At 41.4% G+C, this 13,766-nt stretch overlaps 1 protein-coding gene across 1 annotated transcript in view; it reads left to right on the forward strand.

The window, feature by feature from the left end:
- Window positions 1–13,766, forward strand: part of igf2r (insulin-like growth factor 2 receptor) — a 118,213-nt gene that overhangs the window by 19,948 nt on the left and 84,499 nt on the right. The window contains exons 3-6 of the mRNA XM_052012070.1: window positions 3,789–3,904; window positions 9,139–9,237; window positions 11,887–12,016; window positions 13,316–13,433. Coding sequence (XP_051868030.1) covers window positions 3,789–3,904; window positions 9,139–9,237; window positions 11,887–12,016; window positions 13,316–13,433 — 463 coding nt within the window. The remainder of the gene's footprint in view (window positions 1–3,788; window positions 3,905–9,138; window positions 9,238–11,886; window positions 12,017–13,315; window positions 13,434–13,766) is intronic.

Below are 13,766 nucleotides of genomic sequence, written 5' to 3' on the forward strand. Positions count from 1 at the left end.
CAGTTGAATTACCTTAGGAAGGTGTAATATAGGAAAAGTAACAGCTAACCTGTACCTAGCAGTATATCAATAACCAGATAATCTTCCTCCAATAATGTTGATTGAAGGTTTAATTTTGACTGGTTCACCCATTTTTGATCAAAATATCACTGGTAAAACCAGCATTTGTTCCCATTCTGTAAATATCCTTGAGATGGAGGTGAGCTGCTTTGAACTGCTGCAGTCCTTTTGCTGAAAGGACTCTTGTAGTGCTGTTGGTGAGGGAGTCCCAGGATTTGGATTCCTGACAGCCAAGGACTGATGATTTATTTCTGAGTCATGGTATGTGATTTGGATGGAAACCTGCAGAAGGTTGTGGTACCAGTTTGGCAATGATACAACTGGTGGGCCATATCAATGAAGGATGGTAGGTTATCTCCATTAAAGAACCTATCTGTTTCATATACACATCTGATAGTGAAAACTAAAACAAGTTGGTGTTGCTTTCAAGTTCTGGGTTACTGACTGGGTTATTTGCCGTGGTGGGATTTGAACTCAAGTCTCTGGATTACTGGTCTGATAACGTACCCCACCACCTCGAGGTACTTTCACTGGAAGGACTCTTGCAGTACTGTGTGTATCTTTTTTGACCCAGTGACGAGGAAGGAATGGTAATGTTTCCAAATCCAGGATGGTGAGTGGCATTTGGTGGATGTTCCCATGTGCTTATTGCCTTTCTAGGTAGTAGAGGTCATGGGTTTGGGAGGTGTTGTCTGAGTGATCACTGCAATTTCTTGATGGCTTACAGTAATATCACAGTGTGCCCATAGTGGGGGACTGAATGCTTAAGCTGGTGGATGGATGCCGATCAAGCGGCTGCTTTGTCCTGGCTGATGTTGAGCCGCTGGTGTTATTGGGGCTACGCTTATCTGGTCACATATACCAGCACACTCCTTGCTTGTGCCTTGTAGGTGGTGGGAAGGCTTTGTAAGGAATCATTTGCTGCAGGATAACTTGAGCTGAGCTGCTTTTGATCATAATATTTACCTGGCTGGACCAGCTGAGTTTCTTGCTGCATGTAGATGTGGACTGTGGATTTGCTGAGTAGTTGTGAATAGAACTGAATGTTGCAATTATTGATAAACATCCCTGTATCTGACTTTATTCAAAGAAAGTAATTGAAGCAGCTCAAGATGATTGGATGTTGGACACTGCCCTGAGAAAATATGTCATGGGACTGGGATTATTAACTCTCAGCAGCCACAGCCATCTTCCTTTCTGCAAGGTATTACTACAGCCATTAATTGATACCAGTTTTAACCAGGCTCTTTGTTGGCACATTTGGGTCAAATGCTGCCTTGAAGTCAAATGCCGTCACTCCCACCTCTTCACAACTTCTGCTCCTTGGTACGTGCTAGCACCGAGGCCGTGATGAGGTCTGGAACAGAGTGGTTCTGGCGAAACTAGAATTGGGCATTGGTCAGTAGGTGGTTGGTAAGTAAGTGCTGCTTGATGGCACAATCGACAAGCCCTTTATCACTTCTGAAGGTAGACTAGGTTGTTCCCAGTACTTTATCCTTCGATGTCTTCTGTTTCCAGAGCTGTTCAAAGTAGGCCGAGTGTAATCTTACCACAGCTTTGTGTGGTTGTAGGGTAATTTCTACCCCCTTGTAATCCAGCACTCCATTTCTTTCCTGTATCCGTTCTTGCTGTTTCTATATGCATGGATCCTTGAATCTCTGGACCACCACTGGTCTAGCTGTTTGTTTAGGGAGTATGAATTGCAGTTGGAAGTGATAAGTGAAAAATAATATCTGGTTCATTTTCTGTGCATTGTGGTCTGTCTGGAAAAAGTCATCCAGGATCGTGGTGACAGTGTACCAGTTAGATGCAGATCTAGGGCCTGATAAATATAATTTGGTGTTGAGAAGGAATCACTGTTCTTCTAGGTGATTAGGTGGGGAACCTGTGGTGGGTAGAATTAATCTGTGGAGAAGGTGCTTGACTGACATCTTCATGACCTCATTTGATTAACTTTATACAAAAGTGCAAATTGACGTAATTTATAAGTAGTGTGCTTGAATAAAAATTAGGCCAGATAGCATAAGAAATTGAGAATGGATTATGGATGTTTGTCATATAGACTCCTATGAAAAGAATCCCATTAGTGCTCTTCCCGCTCCCTCGTAATGCTATTTTTTTCAGTATTTACCTTGCTGGTTTAACCTTTAACCCATCTTTAACCTTCCAGTCAATTTGAACTGATTTCTTTTTAGAGCTCTGTTTTAGTGAGTTACCAGAACACTATCATAATTTAACAGGCCGAGCCAATGCTTCATAATAACTTGTTATGGCTATTACATCCTCCCTCTGTTTATAAAAACCTAGCTCCTGTATTTTTGTAGATTTATTTACCTGGTATTTCCAGAAAATCATGGATTTGAATCCTTGAGGGGGTGGGCTAAGGGTGTTGATACTTAGGATGCCATAATTTATTATTAATTTCCCTTGTAAAGGTGGCAATGAGTTATCTTGAATTACTGCAGCCTTTCTAGTGAAGGTGCTGCCTCAATGATCGATGAGAGAGTTCCACGCAGTGCCTCTGAAGGTGTGGGAATAGTTGAAATCAGGGTGGTGTGTGAGTTGGTGGGAAACACTATGACCTGCAGGTTCCCATGTGCCTACTGATCTTGTCGTGGTTGAAGCTGAGAATTTGAAAGAAATTCTAGTGAGCAACTATAATGCATTTTGTAGATGGTGGACAAGTGTAGCTGCAGTGAGGTGAAGACTGGTGTAAATCAAGTGGGCTGCTCTGTTGGGAATGGTTTCTGTTATGGGTTTTGGCATTGGTAATGCCATTGAAAGTCAAAGATAGATGGTTAGTCTCTTGCTGGAGACTGAACTTTAGTCATGACATTGACCTTCAGGACTGTGTACTTTGCCAAAATATACCCGCTTTTCCACACCTCTCCTCAAAGATCCACCCAAACCCACCTCTTCAATTGAGCTTTTGAGAAGCCTTAAACAGCTGCCTGACCTGCTGAATGTTCTGAATACTATTTATTTCAATTTTCTGACGGCTGATTTTCCTTTATTGCCTTGATTAATTTGATTCATTTGTTTGTTGCACCTTTTGCAATGATTTTCTGTTCAGCATTAAAGCTGTTACATTTGTTTTTGGAAAACTATGTAGCATTGTTGAACTGCTTTTTCAGTCAAAATCAACTTGCTCTAAATGCTTAAGCAATGAGTTTCACAACTGTAAGCTGCAACAAACCAGAATCGGGTCTTCATTGAGACACTACACCAGGTAATTTAAGGAATGCTGCTATACACTGGTTCATTCACACTTGCCTACCATTTTCACCTTTGATTGCGATATCCCAAGTACAATCAATGCATGGCAGTGAAGCAAAGATGCATGCAAGTGGCAACAGAATGTATCTAGTAAAGCATTTAACCCTCCATAATCCTTTCCAGTCATCCTGCTTTGGTGGTTAGGTTGTCCCCTTAAATATGACACCCACCCCCTACAAAATCAACACAACTAATTAGGCTAACATTCCAGATCAGCGCAGTAGTTGAGTGATTTTTTTTCTCTCTTTTTTGTACGCACAACCCTCCTTGTCTGTGAAGATGTTTATCTGGAGCTTTCTTATTCAGCAGAGTGCTTACAATCTCATGTTCATCAGAGCTGCTTTGGCTCATTGTGTGCTGATCCTATAGATTGCGGTATTCGAGTAGTGTGGAATCACGTTCCCCAAAAAATAGCCCCGAATTAATTTGACATTTCTGTCGATGCTTTGTAGGTGACTTTGCACTAAGGACTGGGCTTGTGCATCACTTTGAGTACAACACTACCCAAAAGTGTTCAGAACAAAAGACTGTCCAAAGTAGCATCAATTTCTTTTGTGGGAAAACCTTGGTGAGTATGTTATTTTCTTTGTCATCAGCATGTGACTGACTACTATATAGCAACTTAAAATACGAGTTGATTTTTAAGCAGGAAGTTGACAGTGACTTGAGCTTGTGAGTTCCTAAAAGATGATGGCAATTGTCATGTCTTATAGTTGTCCTGATGGTCTCCTTCCTTGTAATAGTAACTATTAAAATTGACAAGCATTTTTTCACTGAAATGTTGTAGCCTGCCCATCCCACTACTTTCCCCAGTTACTTTAGATAATTAGTTTGCCTGCTCAATATCCAAGTGATTTGTGAACATTGCTGCTGCAGGGAATTAAACCTTTTGAATTCTATTTCTTTATTCACCCATGGGATGCGTCATCTCTGGACTATTTAATAACGATCCTGAATTTGAGAAGCTGGGCAAGCTCTCTCATAAAACCATAGAACAATACAGCACAATACAGGCCCTTTGGCCCACCATGCTGTGTGGACCTTTAAACTACGCTTAAGACTATCTAACCCCTTCCTCCCACATATCCCCCTATTTTAAATTCCTCCATATGCTTATCTAACAAGCTCTTGAACTTGACCAATGTACCTGCCTCCACCACTACCCCAGGCAGCGCATTCCATGCACCAACCACTCTCTGGGTGAAAAACCTCCCTCTGATATCTCCCTTGAATTTCCCACCCATTATTTTAAAGCTATGCCCTCTTGTATTGAGCATTGGTGCCCTGGGAAAGAGGTGCTGGCTGTCTACTCTATTCCTTTTAATATTTTGTATACCTCTACCTTGTCTCCCCTCATCCTCTCCAATGAGTAAAGCCCTAGCTCCCTTAGTCTCTCCTCATAATCCATACTCTCTAATCCAGGCAGCATCCTGGTAAATCTCCTCTGCACCCTTTCCAATGCTTCCACATCCTTCCTATAATGAGGCGACCAGAGCTGGACACAGTACTCTAAGTGTGGTCTAACCAGAGTTTTGTAGAGCCTCATCATTACCACATGGCTCTTAAACTCGATCCCGTGACTTTTGAAAGCTAACATCCCATAAGCTTTCTTAACTACCCCATCCACCTGTGAGGCAACTTTCAGTGATCTGTGGATATGAACCCCCAGATCCCTCTGCTCCTCCACACTCCCCAGAATCCTGCCATTAACCTTGGAAGTTTGTCCTTCCAAAGTGTACCACCTCACACTTCTCCAGATTGAACTCCATCTGCTACTTGTCAGCCCAGCTCTGCATCATATCAATATCCCTCTGCAAGCTTCGACAGCCCTCCACACTATCCAGAACACTGCCGATCTTTGTGTTGTCTGCAAACTTGCTAACCCACCCTTCTTTCCCCCCCCCAATCCAAGTCATTAATAAATATCACGAAAAGTAGAGGTCCCACAACCAATCCTTGTGGGACACCACTAGTCACAGCCCTCCAATCTGAATGTACTCCCTCCACCACAACCCTCTGCTTTCTACAGGCAAGCCAATTCTGAATCCACACGGCCAAGCTTCCCTGGATCCCATGCCCTCGGACCTTCTGAAGAAGCCTACCATGTGGAACATTGTCAAATGCCTTACTAACATCCATGTAGACCACATCTACTGCACTACCCTCATCAATCTGCCTGGTCTCCTCCTCAAAGAATCCTATCAGGCTTGTGAGACATGATCTTCCCTTCACAAAGCCATGCTGGCTGTCCCTAATCAGTCCATGATTCTCCAAATGCTCATAGATCCTATCTCTAAGAATCCTTTCCAACAGCTTGCCCACTACAGATGCAAGGCTCACTGGTCTGTAATTCCCTGGATTATCCCTACTACCTTTTCTCAATAGGGGGACAACATTTGCCACTCTCCAATCCTCTAGTACCATTCCCGTGGACAACGAGGACTCAAAGATCCTAGCCAACGGTTCAGCAATCGCCTCCCTCGCCTCGTGGAGCAGCCTGGGGAATATTCCGTCAGGCCCCGGGGACTTATCTGTTCTGATATTTTCTAACAGCTCCAACACATCCTCTCTTGATGTCTACATGCTCTAGAACATTAACCTTACCAACACTGTCCTCAGCATCATCAAGACCCCTCTCCTTGGTGAATACTGAAGAGAAGCATTCATTGAGAACCTCACCCACTTCCACAGTTTCCAGCACATCTTCCCACCTTTGTCTCTAATCGGTCCTACGTTTACTCTCGTCATTCTTCTGCTCTTCACAAGTGAAAAAAGCCTTGGGATTTTCCTTAACCCTATTTGCCAAGGCCTTTTCGTGTCCCCTTCTTGCTCTCAGCCCTTTCTTCTTAAGTTCCTTCCTTGCTACCCTATATTCTTCATGAGCCCTATCTGATCCTTGCTGCCTACACCTTATGTATGCTGCCTTCCTCCTCCTAACTAGTTATTCCACCTCACTTGTCACCCATGGTTCCTTCACCCTGCCATTCTTTCTCTGCCTCACCGGGACACATTTATCCCTAACATCTTGCAAGAGATCCCTGAACAATGACCACATCCCCATAGTACATTTCCCTTCAAAAATGTCATCCCAATTTACCCTCGCAAGTTCTAGCCTTATAGCTTCATAATTTGCCCTTCCCTAATTAAATATCTTCCTGTCCTCTCTGCTCCTATCCTTGTCCATGATCCTCTCAATTCACTGTCGTTGTGTTAAAGGTATTCTCGGATAGCCATTGGATAAAGGGTTCCAGGATTTTGAACCTGTGACACTGAAGGCAATGATTTACAAGTCAGGATGGTATATAACTTGGAGGGAACTTGCAGGTGATATAGGTGATGGAAGCTGAGGGTTAGGAAGATGCTTTTGAAGTCCAGGTCCATAATAGATGGCACACGCTGCAAGCATTATGCAGAGTGTTTGAGAAAAAGATTGTTTAGGGGTGCGGATGGGTGCTGGTTAGGTGAGTTGTTTTGACCTGCACAATGTGAAGCTGCCTGAGTGTTCCTGGAGTTGCACTCATTCAGGCAAGTGGAAAGTGAAGTGTTCTGCTGCCTTTGGGGATGGAAAAACTTCAAAGTATCAAGTGGTGGGTCGGTCACTGTTTTAAAAACCCAGCTCTAGTCTGCTTTTGTGGCCACACTATATGTGGCTGGTCTAGTTTCTGGTTAGCAGTGATCTTCAGGCTTGATGACAGGGCATGAAAATGAAAAATAAAACTGCAATAGCTGGAAACCTGAAATAAAAGCGCAAAATCCTGGAAACACTCAGCAGGTTAGACAGCATCTGTGGACAGAGAAACGGTTAACATTTTGGGTTGAAGACCCTTAGTCAAGTCAAAGATTTCTGTTTCCCTTCACGCAGATGCTGACTGACCTGTTGAGTATTTCCAGCATTTTCTGTTTATGTATTGATGGTCGTGCACGTTGACATTCTGAAGATGAATGGGACTTGCCAAGGCTCAAGTGTTGCCCAGAGCCCTGGTCATGAAGATATGAGTACTACTTTAGCTGCTAATGTGCAAACATTTTAAAATCTGAAACTGTAATTGTTTCCATTTGTGACAGGCATTCTAATACATAATGTGATTTCTGAGGGGTGGTTCTACTGGTGAGAGAATTTCTGCACCTTTAGTCACTGTTGCTGGGAAAATTTTAATCTCTTGTATAGTGAAGTTAAGAAATTTCAGATAAATGGTTGTCTTTACTATCTTGGTTTCTAATTTATTATTTAAGTAGGTGATAAATTTTCTAGCTTCTGTTTTGAGCAACCATTATGAAATGTAAAATCTTAGTCAGCAAGGATTGAGCTAGCAATAACTTCAGTCATGGCAAATTGATTGGATATAATAAACTCACTTGAAATTGGTTTGGATAGTTTGACTCAATTGGCAATGGACCTATTGTACAAAATTGCCTGTACTTGAAGCTAAAATGGTAAATCATCCCTTGCAGAGGCTGAGTTGGTTTGTCTAGGGAAGATGAAGAACACCACCACACGAGTCCAGTAGAGAGTGCTGAGCTTGCACTGTACAGCTTTGGGAGAACACATTCCACTACTGAGCTGCTTTTGGAAAATAATAATTTGTGATAATTTAGCTTGAAGCAAATAATTTCATCCTGACTGAAGTAGCGACTTAATTATTTCCTATTTTGATGGTATCCCAAGAGTATAGCAGCAAGAGAATGGGTAATAACTAGGTGGAGGAATGGACATTGACTCCCTAGGGGCAGATGGAAAACTTGGAGAGATGACTTTTGAGGTGGATTGGAAGAGAGTAAGAATGTAAGAATGAGGCAGAAGTAGGCTTTCTGGGTGCTTCACCATTCAATGAGATCACAACTGACCTATCTCAGTGCCACTTTCTTCTAACCCCATCTCCCTTGATTCCTCAATATCTGAAGGTTTGATATACAGAGGGATCTTGGGGACCAAGTCCATAGTTCCCTGAAAGCGGCCGCACTAGTTGATAGGGTGGTAAAGAAGGTGCATGACATGCTTGTCCTTTAGTCGAGGCATTGAATTCAAGAGTCAGGAAGTTATATTGCAGTTTTATAAAACTCTGGTTAGGCTGCATCTGGAATATTGCATTCAGTTTTGGTCACCCCATTATAAGAAGGATGTGGAAGCTATGGGGAGGGTGCGAAGAGGTTTACCAGGCTGCTGCCTGGATTAGTGGCCATGTACTTTAAGGAGAGGTTGGACAAACTGGGGATTTCTTTGGAGTGGCAGAGGCTGAGGGGAAACCTGATAGAAGTTCATAAAATTATGAGAGGCATAGATAGGGTAGACAACCAGAATCTTTTTCCCAGCATAGAAATGTCAAATACCAGAGGACGTGAATTCAAGGTGGGGGGGGAGGAGTTCAAAGGTGATGTGCTGGGCAAGGTTTTTTTGTGGTAGGTGCCTGGGGTGGTGCAGACAGATGTTAGAGGTGTTTATGAGGCTCTTAGGCACATGAATGTGCAGAGAATTAAGGGATATGGACCATGTGCAGGCAGAAGGGATTAGATGTCATTAGCTTGCTTAGTTCAGCAGAACATCGTGGGATGAAGGGCTAGTTCATATGCTCTACTGTTCTATGTCTCTAGAGTGTTGGAGGAAATTGCGAAAGAAATACTTGTTCCTCTCCCAAAGTTTATCTTGTGGGTATTAAGTTTGCAGCTGTTAGCCTTTTGATGATAGCATCAATTTGCTCATTAATTTTTAGGTAAAACTGAACATTACCAAAGGGCAGCTTGGTTAGATAAGTATTCTATCAGTTGGGATAATTATGATCTTAATGTGTTGTATCATTTAAACAGGGCACCCCTGAATTTGTGACAACTTCTGAATGTGTGCACTACTTCGAATGGAAGACTTTTGTAGCTTGTAAGAAGAGCACTTTCAACCCTATAAAAGAGGTATGTCCAGCTGCTCTACATTGGTTGTTCAGGCATTAATAAATGCTATGAGCTTAAATCTCCAAAGGGCCTATAATAAAGTAAATTATAGCACACGTTGCTATGTATGTTTGGGAAACATGTCACATTCCATACAAGTACCCCAGTTATGTGTACTTTAATTTTAACATTAAAGTTGTATTTTGTGCATTCATAACTTGAGAAACATTTATTTTAATTTCACACAATAATTGGGTGTAATATGCAACTTCAGCTAAAAGTTTGGAAAGCTTAGGGGAGAAATCATTTTGAAAGGAGTTTAAAGTACCTTCAAAAGGAAGTGGTATGGTTGTTGGTATATATCCTTAAGTATTTTTAACTTGTTACCATCTTATCTATATATTCTTGACGTGTTTCCTATGTTTGTCAATTCTGTGGCTGGAAAATGACACTGGTTATTATGGCACAAGGATGGACTAAGTGGCCCTCGAGCTCTGCTGTCTTTCTGTAAAATAGTTTAGTCAGTCCTGTAGCTGTGCAGGTTTCTTTCCCTTGTGTGCTGATCTAATTATTGGTAGCCTCTGCTCTCACCACTCTTCTAGCAGTGTTCTTTTAGTGGATGCAGGTTTTGTAGAATATTGAAGAAACAGGCAGTATGGAAAAAGTGAGCGTTTTAAAGAATTCTCACTCTTCTGGACTGTCCAAATATTCAGCTAGTTTGCTTCACCATTGATCAAAGTTGCATTTTTGTGATCTGGTCTGTGTTCCCTGGAGAGTGGCTTAATCCATTGTTTAAATTTGTTCTTCCCAACATCTAAGTGACATGGGGAGGCCTTTGTCCTAGAAGATCATGAATGCTGCAACACTGCTTTTGTGTTACTCAAAGCAAATGTATTTGCATGTCAGAACGTGACTACTGCAGCCACATCTAGCTTTCATGCACTGAAAGGTCCATATTGTTGACAAAGCTTTCATGACTTTGCTATTTAGCCTAGTGACCTTGAATGTGGAGCATAGGTGGCTTGACATCTGTAACACCAGCTATGTATCAGTGTAGGATCATTGCATTTGGGAGCAATGTGGAAGTTTATCCTTGACAACTACTGACATTGCTCCACAGGTACTGTCTTGTTTGACTGGTGCTGTTTCATTCTCTCGGTCATAGTAATGATTTAGTAGCCACCTACCGTTCCAATGAGGAACAAAGCATTAAGGCTGTAGGAGGAGTTGATTTAAATACAGAAATGACTGTGCTCATGGGTTCTGCCAAATAATACAATCCTGTGTTTGGCTTTACTTGAAATACAGAGATTGTAAATTAAGCTTTTCTTTCTGCTCTGTACTTTGTTTCCACCACAGTAAACAGGGAATCCACACTTCACAAGTGTTGCTCTGTGTAAACCTATGATTCCATCTGTTTTTCTTGATTATTTCTGTCCAGTCATATTGCACAAGTCTTCCTTGATCCCCATTCCAATACAGCTGTTTGCTCAGTCACATTACATGAGCATTAATTTGAAGTGCCTTCCCGTGGACACTACCAATTTTAGGCAGCATGTTATTTGTTAATTTTGCATGAAGTTGCCTTTTTGAATTAAGTGGTCATGTTGCTTTTAATTTAATGTACCAATTGCTCTCTCAAGTCGGCAGCTGCATTTTTCAGCAATGTACAAGTGCCCAACCTTTCTCTCCTAAGAGCCCCCTTCTTGCGTCACTTGTACTGAGAACCACATGATCCAGCTTTGTGCTTTTCTCTTTCTTTGCACTGTTTCAAAGCTCTGCTCCCTCCCACATAATTGAACATGCAGTATCCCAGGTAGCTTCCATCCTTTAGGTGCAGTCTCTCTCTGTTTGGACTTGCCTATGTGCCTTTCCTGATCAACTCTTAAAGATGATACATTTGACTAAAAGCCACAACTGAGAGGCTACTGGGCTTTTCCCTCCCATTGCTTTTACAGCCAGTGAAGTTGGAATGAGGATGACTAACTGGTGGCTTTGCATGCTTAAATTGTGAAAAAAAAAGTTTAATACTTAATGAGTTGTATGAAATTTACAGCACATTCAAAATCTTTAAATATTATAACCACACTTGTGTGAATTAAGCAGATTGTTGGTAATGGCATTCACTTTAGCACTCGGCGTTGGAATCAAATGTTTGTCATTGTTTATGACTGTTCTGGGAATTGTACTACTACACTTAACTACTTGCTGTTCATTCATGATGCACACACTTAAGAGTTGCCTGCATTTCAGATCTGACTTGAAAGATGTTTTGCATCAGATGTTGGTAATTAGATGCACTACTGGAAGTGGGCTGTTCATATTGTTAACACCAATGGGCCTTTTAATATTTATCTACAACTATTTTGGAAATTCCCAAATGTTTTGCTCAATTGCATTGACTATCTTCCCCGTCCTCCAATAAAAGTGCATGTATTCTTGAGGAATGCAAAAACTCTCATTTTCATCCGTGAATTTTACGGATGACAGTCTGCAGGGAACACTGCCTTTTCAGTGTGCATAGCTACTGGATGAAATCTCTGAGTCGATATTTAATTGGGAATTTGTATAATTGGCTACCATTGTTTGCTCGCCATATATAGTTCTATAAATATTCTAATGGTATCTTCGTTTTGATTATTAACCTTTGTATTAAAATTAACTTTTAAGATTCCTTGTTACGTGTTTGACGAAGATGGGAAGAAACGGGATTTGAATCCACTAATAAAGATCTCAGGAGGCTATTTGGTTGATTCTCCAGATGAAGATGACTTCTATATCAATATTTGTAGAGATATAAGTAAGTTTTCATGCCAGCCAATGACCCTCCCTAACATGCATATAATTAACAAACTTTGTGTAATGTTTCATTGCCCCCAGTTTGCAGGTGATGGGTATACAATGATCTCCATTTTACTTTCAGGAAATCCAAAGCAATTAGGATGGAAGAGTGGGCAGAAGAAAGTGGGGGATATGTGGCTGATGTTTGAACTGCTCTTGTAGAGAGCAGCAGTGGCAGGATCTTAGGAGCCACAGTCAAAAAAAGAATTTATTGAAGTCTTGGGGCTAGATAACTACTAGATAACTTGGGGCTAGAGCTGATAACTACAAAGGATGAGCCAAGATCAACACAATCTGGCACAATAGTAAAACACTGGGAAGTGTTGTACCCCAGTGATCAATGCTAGGATCAATGTTCAGTATTTACATAAAATGTTCAGATTTGAAAATTGTACTTTCAATGCCTGAATCTTCAGAAAATTAGAAGGTGTAGTTAATGCAGGCGGATTGCAACAAAGGCAGTCATTAATAAACTTTCAGAATAAGTGTGTATTGGTAAATGAGCTTCAGAACGGATGTAATAGTACATTTTGGTAGGAAGAATAGGACAGCATGCTTCTTGTAGGAGAACAGTCTAAGTGGAGCAGAGCAACTGAGGAAGCCAGGTGTACAGGAGTAGATGCACAAACACCAAAGTAGCAAAACGCTTTATGGACAATTTAAAGGAGAGTAAAGCTAAGAGTTATTTCTTGATAAATACAACTGAGATGTTTGAAGTACCTTAATTAGATCTGGATACTGTGAACAGACATGATTTCCATATTATGATTATTATATAGAAGCACTGGAGCAGGTGCAGAAAATACTAGTGTGGTAACAATCGAGAGCTTATTCTCTATCAGGGAAGATTAAACACACTGAAGCTTTTGTCAAGAAAACACTGAGTAATGTAAATAGAGGTAAAACGGATGTACGGACCTGGGTAGGGGCGTGAAAACAAGTCACTACAAAATCCAATAGGGAATCTAGGAAAAACTTCATCCAGGGTGGTTTAAATGTAGAGCTTGCGGTCAGAGGCAGATGAGCTGGTGCTGCAGCAGCTCTCTGCAGGAACCTGGCTAAATGCATTGAGGGAGAATGATTGAGCTCGGTTGAAAGAACATGGGAGGTGCTCTGTGTAGAGCATAATCAGGGGCATGGGCCAGTTGGTCTGAGTGCCGAGTTTCAGTGTTGTAATTAGTTACTAAGGATTGCAGTGAGGACATGTCATGCCATTAGAATATATTCAGATCTCTTAATATTCCTATTTAATTACCAGGTCCTTTGGACGAGACCTCTGCATGTAAACCTGGCAGTAGTGCCTGCTTATTGAAAGGATCTACTGTATTTGATGTTGGCCACCCAACAGATGCTTTGAAACTGGCTGGCAAAGACAGGTACACAATATGACTTCAGAGTTCCCATTGTAACCCTTGACAGTTTACATTGAAATAAAATATTTTTAAACCTGGAGTTGGTTTGAGCCTCGGCTTCTAACAGTATACAATACTGCAAATTACAACCCAACGTGTTTCCAAAATTATTCTGGAACAGGGTAAGCATTTGTCCCTCTGTGGAATGCCCTGGGATGCTTTTCATCTCTAAGCATGCTATAAGTTGTATAGTTAGTTTGGAATCAAAGGCAATGGGGAAGCATTTAAAATTTTGGTCTGCATTTTATATCTGTAAATTGGGTGCTGCACAGAGGGTCATTTCGTGTAGTGTCCAAG

The sequence above is a fragment of the Pristis pectinata genome, chromosome 3 (assembly GCF_009764475.1).
Source record: "Pristis pectinata isolate sPriPec2 chromosome 3, sPriPec2.1.pri, whole genome shotgun sequence".
Classification (NCBI taxonomy): Eukaryota; Metazoa; Chordata; class Chondrichthyes; order Rhinopristiformes; family Pristidae; genus Pristis; species Pristis pectinata.